Raw genomic sequence first — 21,108 nt, 5'->3', positions numbered from 1 at the left:
AATTTAGTTTTAGTCTATGGTCAATATCGTGTCACCCGACTTTTATATTTTCTCTTATCTTTTTCGAATGGCAACTCCCGATATTTTCCTTATGTTGGCAGTATGTATTTGACACTTGTCAAATATGTGACATCTGTCAATAACAGCTGTTGGTTATCGAAATGCTTTGAATTATGGAATTATTAATTAGTAAATTCAATTGTTGAAAACTTATCTTTTCTTAGTTCCCGATGATTTTTGTGCAATTTCGATGTTTATTTTTGAATAATTACACTTTTCACTGAATATGGATAACTTATACAGATGATTGAGGTTTAAATAGCGGAGCACAACAATTGTACGTATTACTTTGACAGTCACCGGAAGTCAATCTATGCATAAAATACTTTAAAAATAAATTTATTTCGTGTTGTGTCAAATGACCCCCTGGAGTGGGGAAAGAGAGGGGATTACAACTTTCGATTTTTTCCCCTTGTCCCCATGATTTTTGTACGGCGTTGCGGAATAATGGATTAAAAGCAGTATAGGCATAGTATGACACAGATGCCGTACATGGTCAAATGACCAAATTTACCCCCGGTAACTCTCGGAAATTAAATAAAAATTCCGACTTTGTGGACCACCATTTTTGTACGGCACGGAGCGGTTTCTTATTATTTTTAATGGATCTATCGATGGTTAAGAATGCCGTACATGGTCAAATGACCAAAATTTACCGAGTCTACCTGTACTTTTCAATTCTCATCTGCACTCAGTTGGACAGCTTACAAGTGACGGCATAGTGATGAATCTTATTATTTTTTGCTCTGCTATCGTTCTAGATATGTCCCCTGGTGGTTCATTTGACCCATATTTTTTTCCTATGCGGGCTTGTAGTCTATAAAGTTAACGTCACTGTCTCTAACGCTTTACGCTACCTAGCTCAATAGAATAGGGGACGAACCTCTAATTGGTTTAATCAAAGATAAAACGGTTTACTAATCAACCCTTAGGGGATTATCGTCGGGTCAATCCAGGGAACAGGATATTAAAATAAACAGACGCACATGTCGAATTTGAATGTTAGCGTAACGGCTAACAGCTGACGAAAATTAACATGTGTGACTGCACGACATTGAACAAAGTGTACGTTAGACAGATTTTTATTATAATAAATAATATATAAATTAAAACTTTTGTGAATACGTGAAATTGTGAGAGGAGTTAAACCTATCAAACGTTTGTGGTATTGCTGTTAAGTTGTAATAAAATAAAGAAGATTTGTAGTTGTTTAAACATTACCTTTTACACCTATAAAGTGTGCAACTATAATTCATTTACGTAGTTTATCATCAGTGTTGATATCATTAATTTCGGATATAATAAGTAACAACTAACAATTCATACGAAGAAATCGTGTCAGACAATAATAAAAAACATTACACGACTTTTAAGGAAACAAATGAACACAAATAGCTGTATTTAAAGTACCTAGGTATTTTCTTTATCAAAACGAGATAAAAATTTCGCTGCAGGTACTTCTGTTAAATACGAATTAATTGTTTTGTAATTACAGCAATGCCTCAAAATGCTCATTATCCGATTTAAAACGAAACACCGCGATAAACACTGAATAGCGACGGCGATGAAAACGATATAAAAATAAATAAATACCGCTATAAATTTTAATGGATGATAATTTACACGAATCATTTTATTTCAAAACACATACAAGTCATAATCATTTTATCTTGGGTCCGGTAATATCTTATATGCAAGGTGTGACTGGCTAATTACTGAATTGAAGTTAAACAAACTCTTATATACCATGAGGATTACAAACTAATCTATAAATAAGTAGGACATCGGTTGTTCAGTGATTATGAGCTATAACATAGTGAGTATAGAGACCATAATTGTATATGTTTAGGTGCGATTGATAAAGGTGCGCGTGCGCAGACCCCTCCCCAAGTTGTTGCGCACGAGCTCCTCTCCTTAAAGCCACACCTGGCTATGCATTAAAATTATCGAACCATGTACAAAGTAGATAGGTATTTAAATGTATAAAAAACAAATATTGAGAGTTCAACAACGAATTATTGCGCTGTAACTTTACGAGCGTTCATGAAAATGCGTCCGTCTGCTGCATATATCCATTCATTTGTATTTATATCCCATTCTGATATCACTCACATAAATATATTGTAACTGTTATAATGGCTTTATACTTGTATATCATGAGAACTTCATTAAAAATTTATCGTATTCCGTATTAGATATGATTTCGTAGATAAAAATCCGGCCGATATTTAATTGCTCGCGATTAGATACGATTCAATTTAATGACCGTTAACGTCAATTAAATAGCGAATAGAGAATTTTCTCCCTCTCACTTTCGGTACGTTATTTTGATATTACGTCACGACAATAACATCGCTTGCTTTGATGTGTACAGACTACAGATTATACATTCAAATATTTTGGTGTGGTCAAAGCCTTTATTAACGGATGCAAATGGACTGCTTTCCCTTTGCTGTAATTTGTATTAATGATTTCCTTACCTCAATTTTTTTGAAAAAATTATATCAAACGCAAGATTCTCATATTATTAAGTCTGTGGGTATTGACTATGAGTAGTTTATCAAACTCATTTTTAGCCAAGTATATTTATTTTGCAACTAGGTATGTCAAATATTCCGGTAATTAGAAGTACATAATGGAGAAAAAACATATACAGTATAGGATAATTACTATTTTTGGAAGTGTAAATACCACGTAAAGATTAAAATATATACGAGCATAATTATTATCAAGGCTGTTATCACAAAACATTTCTGAAACGATTAGGCTGACTCTTTCATAGATATGGTTACCAAGAATCGATAAAAGAACTCCATAGGAGTTTCCACATATAATTGAACTTGGAAGAATCAATTTGTTTATTAATAATAAAAATAGATACTCAAGCTATGTACCTAATTATTTCATTTAGCATTTTATAAACAAATTACTCATTGAATGAATAAAAAGAATAGGGTGATTTGGTGAAGATGCGTACCTATATTTAGGAACTTTAAGAAAATTTATTCCACCGACCTATTTTAATACACATACCTAAAAAACTTATCTTTCATTAACAATTTATCTCTATTTATGCACTTTTAAATTGCGTATGCAGTATTCTGTATCTATACTTTATTATTTATTTTTCTTATAGTTACGTCAAGGTTGCGTGGAAGATATCGTTTTAGTGATAAATACCGCCAATTTCTCTTAAGAAATTTAATTAAGCGTTTCTTATCAGTTTCAGACTTCTCCCTCTTCAAAACAAAACAAATCTGCAAATCACAAGTCCTTCTTGAGAATATATCCATCATAAGACTATTTGAGGACCGTCTTTGAATGCGATTCACGGTGGAGATGAAAAAAAAACAAAATGTCTTGGTCTGGCAGGACACAGAAGGCTGATCCTACTTGTTCCTAAAGAAACATCGATCAGTCAAACCGATGCAAGCATAATGCATCTGCCCTTAAACCCATTGGAGGACACGAGATTTCACATAAGAGTTAATACTATTAGAGAAATCAACATATTTGGCATAGTGACATTTAAATAATTCTCCTAATTTACATTTCCTTATACAGAACTGAGTAACAGACTATAAAAAGTCCCAGTATAGTTCAAGCATTGTGCAACGCGTACGTTACTACACTTCGCACGACTTTTGCATAATAACTGGTTTGAGCGCGACAAAAATCTGTTGTGTCACTAAGAGACGAGGTCGAGACGATGTATGCACTTTTTATAGGATTGTTACAATTATAGTTTACAAGAATAGCGCGGTTGTACCGCTTAGCTTCAAACACGACAATCATTGATATATGTAATATGACTCTTCTGTAGAGTGGGCAAGTTCCGGATTGAATCTCTAATTTGACTCCATTATAAACAACAAATACGAGGAATGCCAATAAGGAGTAAGCTAAGAAGACTTACGTAGATCAAGCAAGGTAGCTACTAAGCAAGCGCTGATTTTCAGAAGAACCAGATTATAGTGCATTTTGGCCGGATTTTAATGCGCTTTTAAATAGATAGGGGGGAAGTTATAGTACATAATTTGTTAAGTTCTAGACAAAGCGAGCGTTCAAGTGCAAATCTATATATATAAAACTCAAAGGTGACTGATATAGTGATCTATCAACGCACAGCCCAAACCACTGGACGGATTGGGCTGAAATTTGGCATGCAGGTAGATGTTAGGACGGAGGCGTCCCCTAAGAAAGGATTTTGATCAATTCTACCCTCAAGGAGATAAAATAGGGGATGAAAATTTGTATCATTCTTTACCTTTTTCACGCAGGCGAAGCTGCGGGCAACAGCTAGTGTCCAATAAATGCCTTCTACACAACCGCTTTTTTCCATTCAATAAAAACATGACTAAAACAAATACAATATGGTGGAATATGATTGATAAATGTAATTCAAGGAAATGTTTGCAAATAGTTGTAATCACATACCTACCTATATTGCCAGAATTCTAGGAAATCCTTATCACAATAACTATATGAAATTAATGCAACAGAAATGAATTGTTTTAAAATAACATAGCGTATTGTTTGCAATGGAGTACTCCAGAAATAAGTGGTACATATATGTAGTAAAATACTGATTTCTTTGTGTTTTGTCAATTAACAAAACAAAAGAGTTGGAGTAAATTTTTTTCTACTTTCATTAACTACTTTCACTTTATATTCTAAATAAATTCTATTCGAGAATCGTTTCCAATTTGGTATTTGAAGAAATAAATAAAATTGGTTCTTCTTAGAATAATAGATGTAAATTTCAATTAATTATTGTTTGAAATGTACAGGCCCCAAGGGTCCATTATAAGAATAAGCAAGCTGGTGACTGAACTAAACAATAATTACGAGTATGCCACTTAATTAACTACCTACTATTTGACATTTAGTATACGGTATAATTTCTAACTATCTGCTCATGTGTATGAATTAATGGCTAAGAATTTATGAGAGCAATTTTATTTATTACGTATCTAATGATTAATAACGTGTACCAACATTCAATTTAAAACCACGTTTGAATACGAAGAGGCAATAGATCATTTCTTTATTAATGATTGGTTATAAAAATTGTTCATTTCACATTGTAAGTAATGGTTATAGAATTTTAATCACAATGCGATATGAATGTAATATGTTATGTATTGTGTAATATGTTGAGTCTCCGAGATGAAGGGTTCTCATTATTATCGGTTCAAAAGTACCTACCTATATAATAAAAGTTATTTACAATCCTATAAATACGCCATCAGATAAATTTTAAGGTGTGAATATGCATTGTTAGTTACAGTTTATCTACCAACCATTTATGGCAATCGACATCATAAAAGCGAGATAATTTTTATTGGGGAATAGTGAAGATTTAATTATGAATCAAAAAACTGCATTTATACGTGTAATGTATTCATTACGTTACATTTAATTCAGATCTTAGTGTAGGTGGCGTAAAGCTCTAGGTTATAATTAAAAAAGAAACGTGGGTTGGATCAGTGTGTCCTAACAAAACGGTTAATTATCATAATCGTGATTTTATCTAGCTGGTATGGTAATTCGATCATGTCACTCATTTCTAGGCACGATCTGTCGCGTGTCGCGTCACTTTCTCTGAGGACGGCCGGCGCCCGCGCAAGGTTTCTGTTTCGAAGGCGCGCATGCGCTCTCTCTAGCGGAATGCCCGAGTATGCTCGGACTAGAACCTTCTAGAAGTCCTTTTTGTGTAAAGATAAACAAAACTGCTTAAATATTGTACAATTATTCATTAAAAGGTGTTGAGTATGTATTATACCTAGCTGGTTGTAGCCACTTAGAACAACTTTTACGAAATTTACGATTGTTTAAAATGGTTTTTAAGTTCATCTTTTTTTATAAAATTTTCATTTATTTATGCATGCGACCCTTGCAAAAATGACTTGATATTGGATAGTGCATCTATCCAGGAATGCTATGCTGAAAACGGTTGGGTCATGGGTGTCACCTGAAAGTAGGAGCTGTAATTTTACGAATAAGTCGAAAATATCGAATATATGTATTTATTAAACACAAAATATATTTATCTGAACTGCCACAACGTCCTCTATCTCCAGTTAGTTACCAGATTATCCCTTGAATATGCCACACCCTGTATATAAAATATTATCGAAGTAGCTGGTCATATTTGCAGGAAATTTATTCAAAACTTTCTTTGTGTAAATTATATTTTTAATGAATTCTTTTCACAATGAACTTGGCAATTGATATTGAATTAATTATTCCAAGTTCAGTACGCAAATCCAATTATTTCTACTATCATCGATTATTCCATCTGACCGCTAGTTATCTAGTATCTAATCTGTGCCGCTATAGGTACTAACTACACGCGAAAGCATAATAGACAATCTTTAACATTATGCTTGCCCAATAAAAATTTGACTAACTAAAATTAATTTTAGATATCTATTACGCCATTCACATCTATTTTGGCAAATATAAAAATTAATTAAAACAACCATTAACCCGCATCTGCGCAATAAAAAACGCGGGATGTCTATTACCACAGAATAAATATTCGCTATTACTTCCGTAAACTATTACGTTCGAGATATACTGAATCATCTTGTCTATGGTTGCGTTCATAGCGACCATTTATTTAGGATGCGCGAGCTCAGACGACTAAAGAGTGCTGTCTCGTTACGCGTAAATAATTTAATGCCAATTAAAATTATATAATTTTGCTACATTACGTATGTTCACAATATGATATATCTTGGTTAATAATATTAGATAAAAAATTGTATTCCTTTAATTAGACTGACTCTATTTCTGAGTTGGTAATAATTGTCTTTCATTGTATATTAACAAAACAACCGAAAGAAAAAGTTATCAAGCAAATTGATATCTTCACTTCGTTCTCCTCACATATTTGAAATACACAAGTTAGCAGCTAAAATGACCATGCAATTTTTGATGACTGTAATTATGGGTGTTGTGGGTATTTATAAAGATTAATAATGTCTCATTCAATAATATAGGTGTTGAGAGCTTTGTTGTGTAGTTTCTAATTTCTATAAAGACAGAAATATTACAGATCAGAGATTTAATTATATATTACTTTATTGTATGTTAATCATATCTTATACTTTAACAAGATAACTATCTGCACTATTATAAATTAGACTTGATATTTTCAATCAGCAAGCAAATCAATAAAAAGCTAACAACAGTTACTTTATAATTGAAATAGCGATGATACAAAAACTCATAGCTACAAAAAGACGATTACATTGGCATAATAACACAGTTTCCAGTGCGGATGCACAAATAAACAAATTTAAAGTAAAACAGCTTGGCAAGCGCCCAACGGCAGTAGCGAATACACTTTCTGAATGAAAGTTATATTTATGTTTTTGTTTGTATATAAATAGGTGACCGCATGTTTTATTGTTCACATTCAAGTAATTATTGCTACGAAATATACACTACTTAACATTAGTAAAAATTAATTTGGAGATATCGATCTCCAAACATTCAAAAGCTCTCAGGATTTGGAGAAATGTACAAGTAAAAAATGCTTATCCTTTTTAAAACTTAGACTGTTTCAGAGATCTACAACCTAAATAGCAGAAAAATAAAAAAAAATTCTAATAATTCATACCTACAGGCTAATGTAACAACAGAAAGTTTTAAATAAAAACTGAAATGTTTTTTATGTGAACGATAAAATCCGATACATATAGAAACAATAACAAAATTAAAAGTCTGATAAAAGATACTACTCGTGAGTCATACTAATATAATTCAATGATATGAAATACAAATTAATAAAAGCAATTGAACGTGTTTGATAATAATTGCTATGAAAATAGTTAGAGTCATAGTGACCTAGTAGTAGTTATCAATTACTCAGCCCCCGGTATCACAGACAAAATAGAAAATCTATTGTGGGTGGTCAGATCGGGCTGCTCGGGGCTCAATGGGTTAATCTAGAGATAATATTTTAGTGTTCAAGGTTTCTCAAATAAGTTCTAAGTTTCTAGGTATTTCATGAGTTTATAGTTTGAAGTAAGTAGAGTAGTACAGTAGTATTTGGTATCAGTTTTCTTGGTAAATTTATTTATTCCATAAAGTTTTTATGGTAGGTGGTTTAAACTAGACTCATATTACCACATAACATGAATTATCCCAATTGAAGTTGTAACATGATACTGTTTCATTGATTATGTATTTAACTATTTCCTCAATAAACTTTAAAGCTAAGTAATTGTAGTATTGAGCTTAAATAAACATAAAACTTACATCAATTAGGGAAATCTATGTAGGTATGTAAAAATAAAATAATAAATAAAATAAATTTGAATAACAAAAAATAAAACAGAAAACAGGTTATAGTGCACTTTTCACATTGAACTAATGGGAATACCAATTAGTTAATGGTAATAATTATCCTTATGAGGCAATGAGCTAACCACCATAGAACGAAATTCTAAAAATAATTTATATATATCGGGTGTTCCACGACAAATGAGTCATGAACGTTCTTTAAACCATAATCCAAAGAAATGATCTCATCTCAACATATTACATATATGTCAAAACGTTAATCTCAAAACATATTGGTCATATACATAATGCATCAGACACAAAACAACGGCAAGTGACCTAAATAACATGCATTACAAGTGCAGTAATAATATACTTTCATGCATACGAGTCTTCCATACAAGTCGTGTTCTCAAAACTGATAATTGTAAACGATTTCGAGATGATTGAATAGCGGCAAAAAATCCCTGACATTGCCAACTCTACAAAATATGAATATGCTAAGTGCAATGTTGTTAAGGTGACCGGAATAGATAATCCTGAACAAAACACGTGCTAAAATAAAACAATACCTTAATAATGAGCTCGATTTCAGGAACGTCTCCGTTCGCCGTTCCATTTTCAGCAATTTCATCCGACATCGTATTTCCAAATAAACACTCGACTTCAAAAATATTCGACAAAATATATTCACTGAACACACAACCGTCACTCAGTCACGTTACGATTTTACTAGCTCACTTCAGGTTATTCACTTGACGGTTGGGCTTGGGCAATGGGCACATAATGTTTTGTGAGAACTTCACGTTGGAATCATTAAAGTAGCCTACTCACGATTCAATTTCAGTAACAATCTGCTGACACAATCTGCAGTGAGCTGACAGATTGTGTCGTGAATAGTATAGTTGAGGGCACGTTGGGGGCGTAACCCAACATGTTGTGTATTGGATCGGCGCGGAAGCAACCCGACAAATTGTCTCAGCAGATTGTGTGCGTGTTGGAACGTGAGTATTGTGATTGCTCCAATCTCGCAGTGTTACCAACTCTCAAAAATATTTATCCCTAAAGTTTGTGTCAAAAACTCCTAAAAACGCCTAAATTATTCAGTTGTCCCCCTAAAAAAACATACAAATATAAATTCATGATGATTTAGAAATAATATGCTGTAATATGTTTCAAAAGTCTTTTTATTACAAGTTATTTAATACATAAAATATTTCGTCTTCATCTGAAGATTCAGCGTTTTTGAAATCATACATGTTGAATAAATTTAACATTTTATTGGATGGATTAAAATATGTTGTACAAGATCCACCATTTCGATTTAATGTAAATCGGACCATCATGATGCTTTGCAAAATTTTATTTACTTACGTACTGGATGTCGCTATGAGTCGCTAGGTCAAGAAATAAATATTAAAACTAGTTATGTAATTATCAATTTAAAAATATTAAACAGTCAAAAAAAAATCCCTAAAAATACCCCTAAAAATTTCAGACCCCTAAAAAATTCCTATCTCACTTATTTACCCCCCTAAATCTGGGGGGAAAACCCCTAAGTTGGGAACCGTGCAATCTCGGCTCAATCGCGCAGCCGCGTTGCGGCTGGGAGTCACTTATGAAAAAGTGTAACGCTCGGTAACGTTACGATGAGTCACCGAAAGAGGCACGCGGGCATGGTTAGCCCGCCTAAGAGCGAGAGAGACAGACATAAAAAGTCGTTGTCACGTAAAACTTTCGCCCGTATACCGACTTTACAGGCAACCAATTATTTTTATTTTTGTTACATTTAAAGATCATCTAGAAAAATCTGCTTCTTCTAGAGTTTCAGTACCTATGTGAAGAATAAATTTCTGTGATAGAAATTTTGGTGTGTATTGTGGTTTGGGCATATTTAATGTAAAACCATATTACTTCACAAAATTAATTAAAATACGTCAAGCTAGAAGCTACCCGCCGCGGCCGCAGCGTAAAGCGTTGCCAATACGTAGTTACTGACAATTATTGTTTTTGTACACAAATACAGAATAAACATATAACCTTTTGAATCATCAAATCATACTTTATATCAATAGTAATAAAGTTTATAATCAAAAATATTCAAGAAATAGACAAACAACGGAGAATTCCCGAATGTTCGTTGAAACAACATGACACAAAATAAATCTTCCTAGTGGTTGAATGTCGTACCTTACCACTAATTGAACTCATCTAAACCACTAGGAAAATCCACCAGCCACTAAAACCAATATTTGTCCGCTAAATGGGGGAGCTAAACCACCCAGATCTAGTGGAAATTCCACTGAGTTGGCAACACTGGTCATCAGATTGAGGGTTGGATGAATCGTGAGTAGAGAACGCTCAATCGCGACTGCAACAAATTGTTTCAGCAGATTGTTGGTTGTGTTGAACCGTGAGTAGGGCCTTTAATGACTTGAAGGAGCTTGAAGGCAAATGACTAAAGCGTCTTATTCACGGTCCATCTTGACGTACGTCCCGCCAAGGTCATACACGATGCACGACGCATATTCACGGTCCATCCCCGCTGTACGTCAGCTCAAGGCTGCCAGTGTTGCCACCGAAGTATCAAGCTACCCACCAGAAGAGACCTCTGAAACCACCAGAAATCCACTGTGCTGGATGTATAAAGAGTAAATAAATATTTTTAAAAATGTGTTTTTTTGTACTTTTTGCAGTACCTAAGAATTTTTCATTATTTTTAAATGAATTATATGAATCCAAACATTCCAAATCTAAATTTATTTCAAGAGCTCATTTTTAATTAATTTTTAATGAAGCTCGGTTTCTCTCTTCCCGCCACTTCACATTCATGACCGAAAAGACTCTTTCAGTAAATGCTGAAGTGGCGGGAACAGAGAGTATAATATAGCTAATCATTTTTTTTAAACAAACAAATTCGTTAGGACATTTTTTAAAAATAAATTGCCATTTTTCTGCAGTGGACGTTTGCATAAAATCTTTGTTATTCAACAATTCGCCTTGGAGTTCTTTTAAAATAATAACTTCTGAATATAAACTGTCCATGTGTACTAGGTTGATCCAAAAGTAATGATAATTGGGTATTTCCTGTGTACATAAAAATATAAAATAACTGTTTCTTGCTTGCTCATGTACTCACTACGTTATCACAAAACTAAACTAACTACTAAGTTATCACAAAAAAATCATATCAATAGGCCACGTTTCCAAGTATTTACATTAATTTCTGTTGGCAACACTGATCTGCTGTACAGCAAGCCTATTCACGATCAAGCATGCACGATGCACGATGCGCTTGCACGACGTTCGCGGTGGTGGGGATGCTCGCTGGACGAAAAATTCGTCGTGCACATCCAGCAACGTAATAATACATTTTACACACACGTACAATTAAGATTGCAATAGACAATCCAGTATGCATAAACTATAGATCAATATTCACCACGCATTACTTGCTCTGTGCATACGTCTGTGCACACATCTGTGCACCACACTCCTGAGCCACACTTCTATGGCCACACTCCTTAGATTATACACCTATAGACTAAAAGGCCCTACTCACGGTCCAACACAACCCACAATCTGCTGACACAATTTGTTGAAGTCGCGATTGAGCGTTCTCTACTCACGATTCATCCAACCCTCAATCTGCTGATACAATTTCATTCCGCGATTGCTTGCCACAACGTGTGCACGTCACGTTGATGCCTGGCCTGATGCTAAACCTCAACGCAATAATACGCATTATTAATGGATATACTAATTTATGAAATATAAGATAATTATCTTTGTAAAGCTTGTATTTTTTCCAATTTTATTGATAGATTTCAAGGGCTATAAAGTATAAACGGCTATAAAATATAAACATCTTCCTCAAATATGTAAAAATGTCTTTCCCGCGTTTATCTCAAAACCGCCATTTTGCGATTACTGCGCAGCGCGATTGAGCCGAGATTGGAGCAATCACAATACTCACGTTTCAACACGCACACAATCTGCTGAGACAATTTGTCGGGTTGCTTCCGCGCCGATCCAATACACAACATGTTGGGTTACGCCCCCAACGTGCCCTCAACTATACTATTCACGACACAATCTGTCAGCTCACTGCAGATTGTGTCAGCAGATTGTTACTGAAATTGAATCGTGAGTAGGCTACTTAAGAGCAATTAACCTATAGAGTTCTTATATTAAGACAGAACAAAATACATATTTTCTAATCTACTTACTCTTAGTCAATAACAGCATAAGCCAGATTGAGATAGCGATAGTGTATCTGCACTGTCTTCAAACGTAGCGCGCCGGCAGTCAGTTTGTTTTCCAACCAGCTGGTGGGCTCAGTGCGTCAAGTGTTTTTAACGAAATATTTAGAAAATATAAAGTGTACAGTGTTTCTTTTTATTTGTCAGTGTGCTAAAATAACTATTGTATGTTTAGCAACCGGCTATCACTAGTCGAATGGGAGTTTTGGATAAAAACAATGTAAAAATATCTTTCCATCGGTAAGTGATTTTCAGCACATTGATAAATATTTATGTTTTAAACTTATTTGAAGGTTTTATCAAGCGCTTTTTTGTAATTTTATGTTGTAACTGTAACATTTACCCACTTTATGGGGTTGTGGAATATAAAATAATGAAATAATTTTTAAAAAACGTCACAATAATATCACGTTTGGCATTTTGTTTACCACCGTAGTGTTGTAACACATCTAGCGTATATTATCGATTTATGACAAAAAATCTATTTCATATTAACGTTGATTTATTTATTTTGTTTCATAAATCAGATTTATATGTAGTTGTTGTTGCAAATAATAGATGTAAATTTTTTACCGCAGGAAAATAAAACATACCACGTGGTTGTTTTATTTGCCCTATGTGTTTTAGTTTTCGTTTGTTGTTTATTAATTTCTCTTTCAGATTATTAATAAATTCATTTTGTTTTAGATTTCCAGAGCTAAATAAAAAATGGGTATAAAACGTGAGACATGAGTTGATTGGACGCCGCCACAATTTGCAATATTGTGTTCACTGCATTTCGAGCCTACGTGTTATCAAGATGGATACTCTAGAAGAATTGTGCAATCTTACGCTTACGTTTTTTTTTTGTTCCTGTAGATAATAAATACATTTGATTAAAGAGAGTGAATTTTTATTTTGAAATTTTTTTACACATAAGTTACCTACTTTAAATGTGTAACTATGTGATAATTAAACGGTTGATTAAATGACAGTTCTCATAGATGAGAAACTACTATTGAAATACATATAGGTAAACCAGAATCTGATGGCAATTAGGGAAATCAAAATTTTGAGTGTGCAACCCTAGGGAAAATGGACTGAACGATCTTGATACTGCTTATTTTTTATTTTGTTGTTGTTTTATTAGTCACATTACATAAGTGGACAATACTGTACTTAATAATGAGATGTCCACTTAATATTATATAGGTACATATTTGCATGTATAATATACATATTATTTTTATAAAGGTAATACATATTATTATTTTCACATACCTATATTTGTATATTCATTATCATTATGCCATGTGAAAATATGGATGTAATGATAATGCAGATCAAAACTGGATTGCTTATAATTTATTATAAAATAAAATAAAACTGTTTAGGTATTTTCGTAAGTATTAACAGATATACACATTATAAAATTGACTTCGACTTGACGAATAGCCGTGTTGGAAACTCCTGTAATAAGTTTTCATAAAATTATATTGTAAACAACAAACAATATTATAGTTACCTACATATAATATTTTTAATTAAAAGTATTAAAACGGGTAAGTCCAATTGACCAATAAAATATTCAAAATTGAAAATTGTGATGTGTTTGACCCTTCTTCATCGAATGTTTTTCTATACACATTATAAACAACACCTCTTGCGTGTGATCGCAGCGGCTTTTTCGACACTTTCGAAGATTTTTTTGACAAAATCCTAAAAATTATTCAATAATTGCAAAGAAGACAAATAATTTGACAACCAATTTGATAGTTGTCAAATAAAGTTGCCATATGAAAATCTATTATTTCTTAAATATAAATATGCCATCAGATTCTGGTAGACCTATACTTAATATACATGCGTTTTCAAAGAAAAACCCGCATAGTTCCCATTCCTGTTGGATTTACGGGATCAAAAGTAATTTTTCCAAATTTCATTGTAATCGGTTTAGTAGTATTCGTGTGAAAGAGTAACAAACATCCATCCTCACAAACTTTCGCTTTATTAGTAGGATGTTAGGAAAATGTTTTCATTAAGACTGTCCTTTTATTAACTTGTTAAAATGCTGCATGATTCCTTCATGCTGACTGTGCCTTTCTCCTCACTCCTTTAACTTTATCATCATTTCCTTCTTTATTTTAAATTACATTTCAAGTTTTAAAATTTCTTTTATAATGTACTAACTTTCCGCCCGCGTTTTTAAAGAAAATCCTGCACAGTTCCCGTTCACGTGGGATTTCCGGGATAAAACCTAACCTATGTGTGTATGTACAAAATTTCATTGTAATCGGTTCCGCAGTGAAAGAGTAACATCCCTTCTCACATAATTTCGCATTTATTATATACGTAGGATTAAACAAATAATGTGTTCAACTGAAATTAATTATAAGTTTTGTTTTTTTATTATTTATTATTTCACGAAACCGTAAATGCAAAATACATTCACGATTTTATCGATTGAAGCACATCCCATCACTATCACCTTCTATCTATCTAAATACGTACCTATAGTAAAAATGGTGCCATGACTATGTTGAAACGTAGCTTGTTGTCTATAGCTGTCTCATTCTTTCATACGACGTTTTCTTTAGATAGAGAGAAACAAATATATGTAAATTGTATACGCTCGATACAAGTACTCTATAGGTTTATTGCTCTTAGCCTATAGATGTACTACTATGACTACTATACTACGATGACTATTGATGTATAATGATGCGTGGCCGCACTTGAAACAGAAATAGAATTTTGTGGTGTTGCCTAATAAGTTGGCAATTCCCACATATTAGGTAAAAAATATTATGAATCTTACTTGATCGCGAACAGACTTTATAAATACCTGTAAGTACTTCGCAAACTAAAAATTCTGAATTTGCATATTTTAAATGCTAGCTTCAATAATGTAACTCTTATGTCGTAGTCGTACGAAATACTTTAATAAAACCTCCGTAAGGTAGGTAAGGAGAATTGTATCACAATATACAGATATATACAGTAAGGAAAATTCGTTTTTGTTCGTGGTGTCCTCTCTATAATAATACCTCAATGATGGACATCTATCGACCGACACGACATAAAACACACACGACACGTTCAATGATGAAATAAAACCAGTCTATAACATAAACATGTTTATTATTTATTACTATATACATAATGAAATAAGTACAGCTTGGCAGGCTTGAGTGAGGTTTTAATTGTACTTGTTTATTTTTATACAGTAATGAATCATCATCAAAATGAATGGAACAAATTTTTGAATATTTTGTTGGCAGCCAATTTTCTCGTCCAGTGGCATCCAGCCATTTCTCTTATCAATATTGGATGGAAACCTGAAAAAAGAAGATTTTATTCGCATGTTACGAAAGTTTATCTTTATTGAGTAATAAGTTAAATAAACTACAATAAAGCCCTTAAATAAATGTAACTAAAATTAAAATTTACGTACAGAAGAATTAATTTCCTCTCAATAAAAATATTATACTACTAGCTTTTACCCGCGACTTCATACGCGTGTTAATCCAGGTAATAAACTACTCATGTGCAAAATATCATTGAAATCCATCCAGACGTTATTGTGTGATTGAGTAACAAACAAACATCCAAACCATCGAATTTATAATATAAGTAGGATGAGTACCTACCATGATAAGCAAACCCAACAATCATAATCTTTAATTATAATCATAATCTTTATTTTCTCTTCACAAAACAAGACCTCGAATCGTATGTATGTACTAACAATAAAGAAATATGATTTATTTGGGTAAATTAAAGTAGCCATTATGGCAACCCTGAACTGTTCATCGTTAATCGTTATTTTATTTTAAGATAGTGAAAACACGTATCACAACTCAATATTCTTGGCATCACAGCACTGAATTCATCACAAAACATCATAATCGATGATCATCTGGCGTTGTAATAACGAAAGAAATGATAATTTCGCCTACTTACGTGTGAAATGTTATTCCTTCAATTTTTCGCTCACTCCGGCTTTTACAACCCAAAACACTGCAACCCACCATCGCACGTACACTAAATATTCTGTTTTATCCAATTTTTATACGCAATAAACACTGTAAATTCACACAATCACAGAAAAATCCAAAAGACGCCAAGTTTGTTTGTCACAACTCAGATCTTGCCAAACAATAAAACCGGCCATGTCGACAAAGACAAAAACTATATATTCTGTCCTGTTTCTTTGCATGGGTTTGACAATTTATTAACGATCTCGCTCTTTCAAGGAAAGTCATTTTAAGTAGCCTACTCACGATTCAATTTCAGTAACAATCTGTTGACACAATCTGCAGTGAGCTGACAGATTGTGTCGTGAATAGTATAGTTGAGGGCACGTTGGGGGCGTAACCCAACATGTTGCGTATTGGATCGGCGCGGAAGCAACCCGACAAATTGTCTCAGCAGATTGTGTGCGTGTTGGAACGTGAGTATTGTGATTGCTCCAATCTCGGCTCAATCGCGCTGCGCAGTAATCGCAAAATGGCGGTTTTGAGATAAACGCGGGAAAGACATTTTTACATATTTGAGGAAGATGTTTATATTTTATAGCCGTTTATACTTTATAGCCCCTGAAATCTATCAATAAAATTGGAAAAAATACAAGCTTTACAAAGATAATTATCTTATATTTCATAAATTAGTATATCCATTAATAATGCGTATTATTGCGTTGAGGTTTAGCATCAGGCCAGGCATCAACGTGACGTGCACACGTTGTGGCAAGCAATCGCGGAATGAAATTGTATCAGCAGATTGAGGGTTGGATGAATCGTGAGTAGAGAACGCTCAATCGCGACTTCAACAAATTGTGTCAGCAGATTGTGGGTTGTGTTGAACCGTGAGTAGGGCCTTTTAGTGGTTACATCTATAGGTGTATAATCTAAGCCACACTCCATAAGTCTATAATCTATGACATTGACAGTTGACATTTCCTTGTTGATCACGTATTTTATTGTTGTTATTAGTTTCTTTGTAAAATTATCTGAATTGGTTTCCATATTAAAGTTAAAAATGAGTTCAAATGAAGTAGAACAAGCAACGACAGCTCCTAAAGAATTGTCATTTGCTGAAAAGCAAGCAGAACGCATGAAAAGACTCCGAACCTTGCACAACGCTAGAAACGAAGCAAGGTCCCACAATCATCAAGAAGTCGTAGCTGAAGAAGCTAGAAACAAGTTACCATCAAATTATGAAGCCAAACGCCGCCAAGCAGAATGGTTAATGGACGACCAGAATAAACGCGAGGAAGCATCCAAAGAAGGGAAAGATTACGACCGAGTCAAATTACTTAACATATCAGCGGTAGAAGCAGAAAGATTGGAACGTAAAAAGAAGAAAAAGAACCCAGATCAAGGCTTCTCCACCTACGAGCAAGCGACAGTTAGGCAATATAACCGTCTCGTCAAGAACATGCCGTCAGCAGATATGGAGCAGTATGAACAGCAGAAGCAAAAATATGGCGACGCCTTTTACGGCGGTCCGAACGTTATTATTCACGGGATGCATAAAGACAGGAAGGAAGCAGTGGATAAAATGGTAGATGACTTGGAAGGACAGATTGCTAAAAGAGCTAAATACTCTCGGAGACGTACACACAATGATGATGCTGATATTGACTACATTAATGAACGGAATGCCAAATTCAACAAGAAGTTGGAACGATTCTATGGAGAACACACTGCAGAGATTAAACAGAATTTGGAACGAGGAACTGCAATATAAATTGCATTATGTATTTATGTTATTCTGTAAATAATGTAAATCTTTTAAGAAAAGGACAATAATGGTATAAAAGAGTGACTTCTTTTGATTTTTTTTACAGACAATTAGGTATATTAAGTTGAGTAGTAATTGTTATTTATCTGGATTTTAATAATTCATAACAACAGTTTTCACATGAATTGAGATTCCTAGGCACTTTTTAAAAGTATTTATTAGCATTTCAATGCAAGGATCTGAAAGTGATATATTTATGATTTTAGTTCTCCAAAAATAATAATGATATTAAATAGAATACTGCGCTGTTCATATAGCCAATATGTATTTCCAAAATGGTGTACTTACATACATTTTAAATGAAATAGTTATTTTAACTATACTTGATTGCTGTTCTTTTTTTGGAAGTTTGTTAACCATTCATGATTCATCTTTACAACTTTAGATCTTAAACTGTAGGATAAGATAATAAAAAACAAGTTAAACAAATTTCAATAACAAGTTTTATTTTGATACACATGATAGTAAGTACATATATCAAGTATAAGATACATATCCTCTAATTCAAATACTATAAAGCACTAGAAATGGGTAAAACTGTGCAAGTTTTAATATTTTGGTGACTAGTTATAAAAATTCCAATTTATTTTTGATGTAGTAAGTATGTAGTAGCTAACTGTCTAATGACTAGTGATAAATACCTAATTTAGATTCAGTGCTTTTTCTTGTAATTTAAAAATCTCTGTTACTAAATATATTTAATTTTCTATAATTTATATAAACAAGTATAACTTTGAAAATCTTATAGTTGAAGTCACTTTCTAAAAAGTAAAAACTAACTCACATGAGCTGTGAGCATGAGCACGAAAACTATCATCAAAGTAGGTATTCGTCGTATCGTCATCACGTCATTATTACATATACAAAATTAGTATTATTATTTATTTTCTTTAAAATGATACAATTATTTATTATTTATTATTGATTATTTATTTTCTTTAAAATGATACAAATATTTTGATGTTAGTTTTGTTCATTGATGAGCTTTTTCTAGATAAACATTGTAAGATTTATTATATTTTCGAATGGTGACTAATAATTTAACTATTCGTTAGGTTCGATATAATAAAAAAACTTGCACATTTTCACGATAATAATCAGAAGCAAAAATAACAATACATGGTTCTTACTCATAGTATATACAATTATAGCTTTTTATCTATTTAAAGCACGCTTAGATTTTTAAGAAATGTTATGTACTATTGCTTTCAAGTTTCAATTAGATTACTGTTTCTGCTCTAGTTGATTTTTAGGTATTCTGAGGGAAGTTGCTGGCTAACATATGTTGCCTTTCAATTGCAATTAAAATCAAAGCATGCTAAATAGATTCAAGCTAAAGATGAGCACAATTTTATTTATACATACAAATGCTTTTTACTTAAAATAAGTACATAAAGCTGAATAATCAATATGCCTTCTGAATTCTATATGATTGCAATTTTTTTCCATTTAGAAAATAACAGGCCTATTCAGAGCATGGACTAGAAATCACAGTTTAAGTTACAAATTTTAACAGTTCCTTTTGCATACAGACTACCAAGCCCAAGTTTCAATCATACGAAATGATATTTGGTTAATTGCATTATGCTTGGATGTTACCTATATAATACTTTATTACTACATCTGAAGCCTTCCGACTGCTATCACGAGCGAATTCGACCAGTTAGGTACAAAATAACAATAATTAATTATTAATTGCTCAGCATTCGTATGTTGGGAAGGCATCAAATACTAAAAATGTAATGAGGGTAGTTACTAAAATTTCTTGTTTGTAATTTGTTAAAAAACATCAAAAGTAAAGCTTCTCTAAAAGCACGTTCATTTTTGTTTGGCAAAGAATTTCGGCATTACCTACTAACCAATTGGTAGTTAGGATTTTTTAAGGTCTTAGCACAGACTAATAATAATATACTACGTATACAAGACTTAGTGAGAGCACAGAATATGTTGTGTGGTCTTAGTTGTATTTCACATGTGATTAAGCGTTACATTTTGAATATGAACCAAAGAATATGGAAGATTTGCAGATAGGCAGTTTGGGGAGAATTATTAGACTTGTATTTATGGCAAACATTTGATGGGCAACAGTTTTTAGTTGAAATATTGTCGCTCCTCGATCGAGAACTATTCAGTGCATGTTGCGGATTTGCTGGCAACACTTCATGCAGTGTTGCCAGCAAATCCGCAATATGTCTATTCAATTAGGTATTGCTAAACAAATGCTTACAATGAATACGAATATTACAACGAGATGAAAATATACGGACTTCAAGGGAGCTTCGCTATCCATTTTTCTATGGTTGCGTTACTTATCCGTTGTTCATAGAATTATCGACAAAATATGTAACATATTAGTTGTAAGTATAACAGCTGTGGTCTATGATCTAAATTAAAGAATTGCATTTATTAGCCATATCTATGTTTAAGGATGCTGGATGGTTTAAGGTATAAATGTATAATATGATAATCTCACTTACAATATTCGGTCATTGATGAGTAGATCCAGGATAAATTAAACTACGGTTTCTGTATTAAAAATTGATGAAGAAACAATTATATTATCTTTCGAATACGACATATATGGTCTAGTAATAATTGATTATCATCTATATTAATAAAAGATAAGTAATGGAAGTGTTTATCTCATTATAGCAATTCTTGGAAGAGCATCGTGATAACTCATTTTATCTAAACAATTTTGATAAGG

General features: G+C 32.9%; 2 protein-coding genes and 1 long non-coding RNA gene across 4 annotated transcripts in view; 1 reads left to right on the top strand and 2 right to left on the bottom strand.

Annotated features, from left to right (window-relative positions):
* Positions 1 to 9,106, bottom strand: part of LOC123697862 (chloride intracellular channel exc-4) — a 45,544-nt gene extending 36,438 nt beyond the window's left edge. For both annotated transcript variants that reach the window (XM_045644421.1, XM_045644422.1), the window contains exon 1: positions 8,928 to 9,106. In XM_045644421.1, coding sequence (XP_045500377.1) covers positions 8,928 to 8,996 — 69 coding nt within the window. In that variant the 5' untranslated portion in view covers positions 8,997 to 9,106. The remainder of the gene's footprint in view (positions 1 to 8,927) is intronic.
* A 6,614-nt stretch (positions 9,107 to 15,720) lies between these two features.
* Positions 15,721 to 16,822, bottom strand: LOC123697861. Its single transcript, XR_006752294.1, has 2 exons — positions 16,560 to 16,822; positions 15,721 to 15,934 (listed from the first exon to the last, which is right to left on the bottom strand). It is a non-coding gene; the product is annotated as an uncharacterized LOC123697861 (long non-coding RNA).
* A 730-nt stretch (positions 16,823 to 17,552) lies between these two features.
* On the top strand, positions 17,553 to 18,830 carry LOC123697858 (pre-mRNA-splicing factor Syf2). Its single transcript, XM_045644419.1, has one exon. The coding sequence runs from the start codon at positions 17,637 to 17,639 to the stop codon at positions 18,345 to 18,347; it is 711 nt and encodes a 236-aa protein (XP_045500375.1). The 5' UTR covers positions 17,553 to 17,636; the 3' UTR covers positions 18,348 to 18,830.
* The last annotated feature ends 2,278 nt before the right edge of the window (positions 18,831 to 21,108 follow it).

This window comes from Colias croceus, chromosome 15 (assembly GCF_905220415.1).
Source record: "Colias croceus chromosome 15, ilColCroc2.1".
In the NCBI taxonomy this organism is placed as follows: Eukaryota; Metazoa; Arthropoda; class Insecta; order Lepidoptera; family Pieridae; genus Colias; species Colias croceus.
Note: the sequence above shows the minus strand (reverse complement) of the source record. Positions and strands in the feature narration are given on the sequence as shown.

What these genes read in the sequence shown, in the direction of transcription:
- LOC123697858 (XM_045644419.1), top strand. Translation starts at nt 17,637, where the DNA reads ATGAGTTCAAATGAAGTAGAACAAGCAACGACAGCTCCTAAAGAATTG.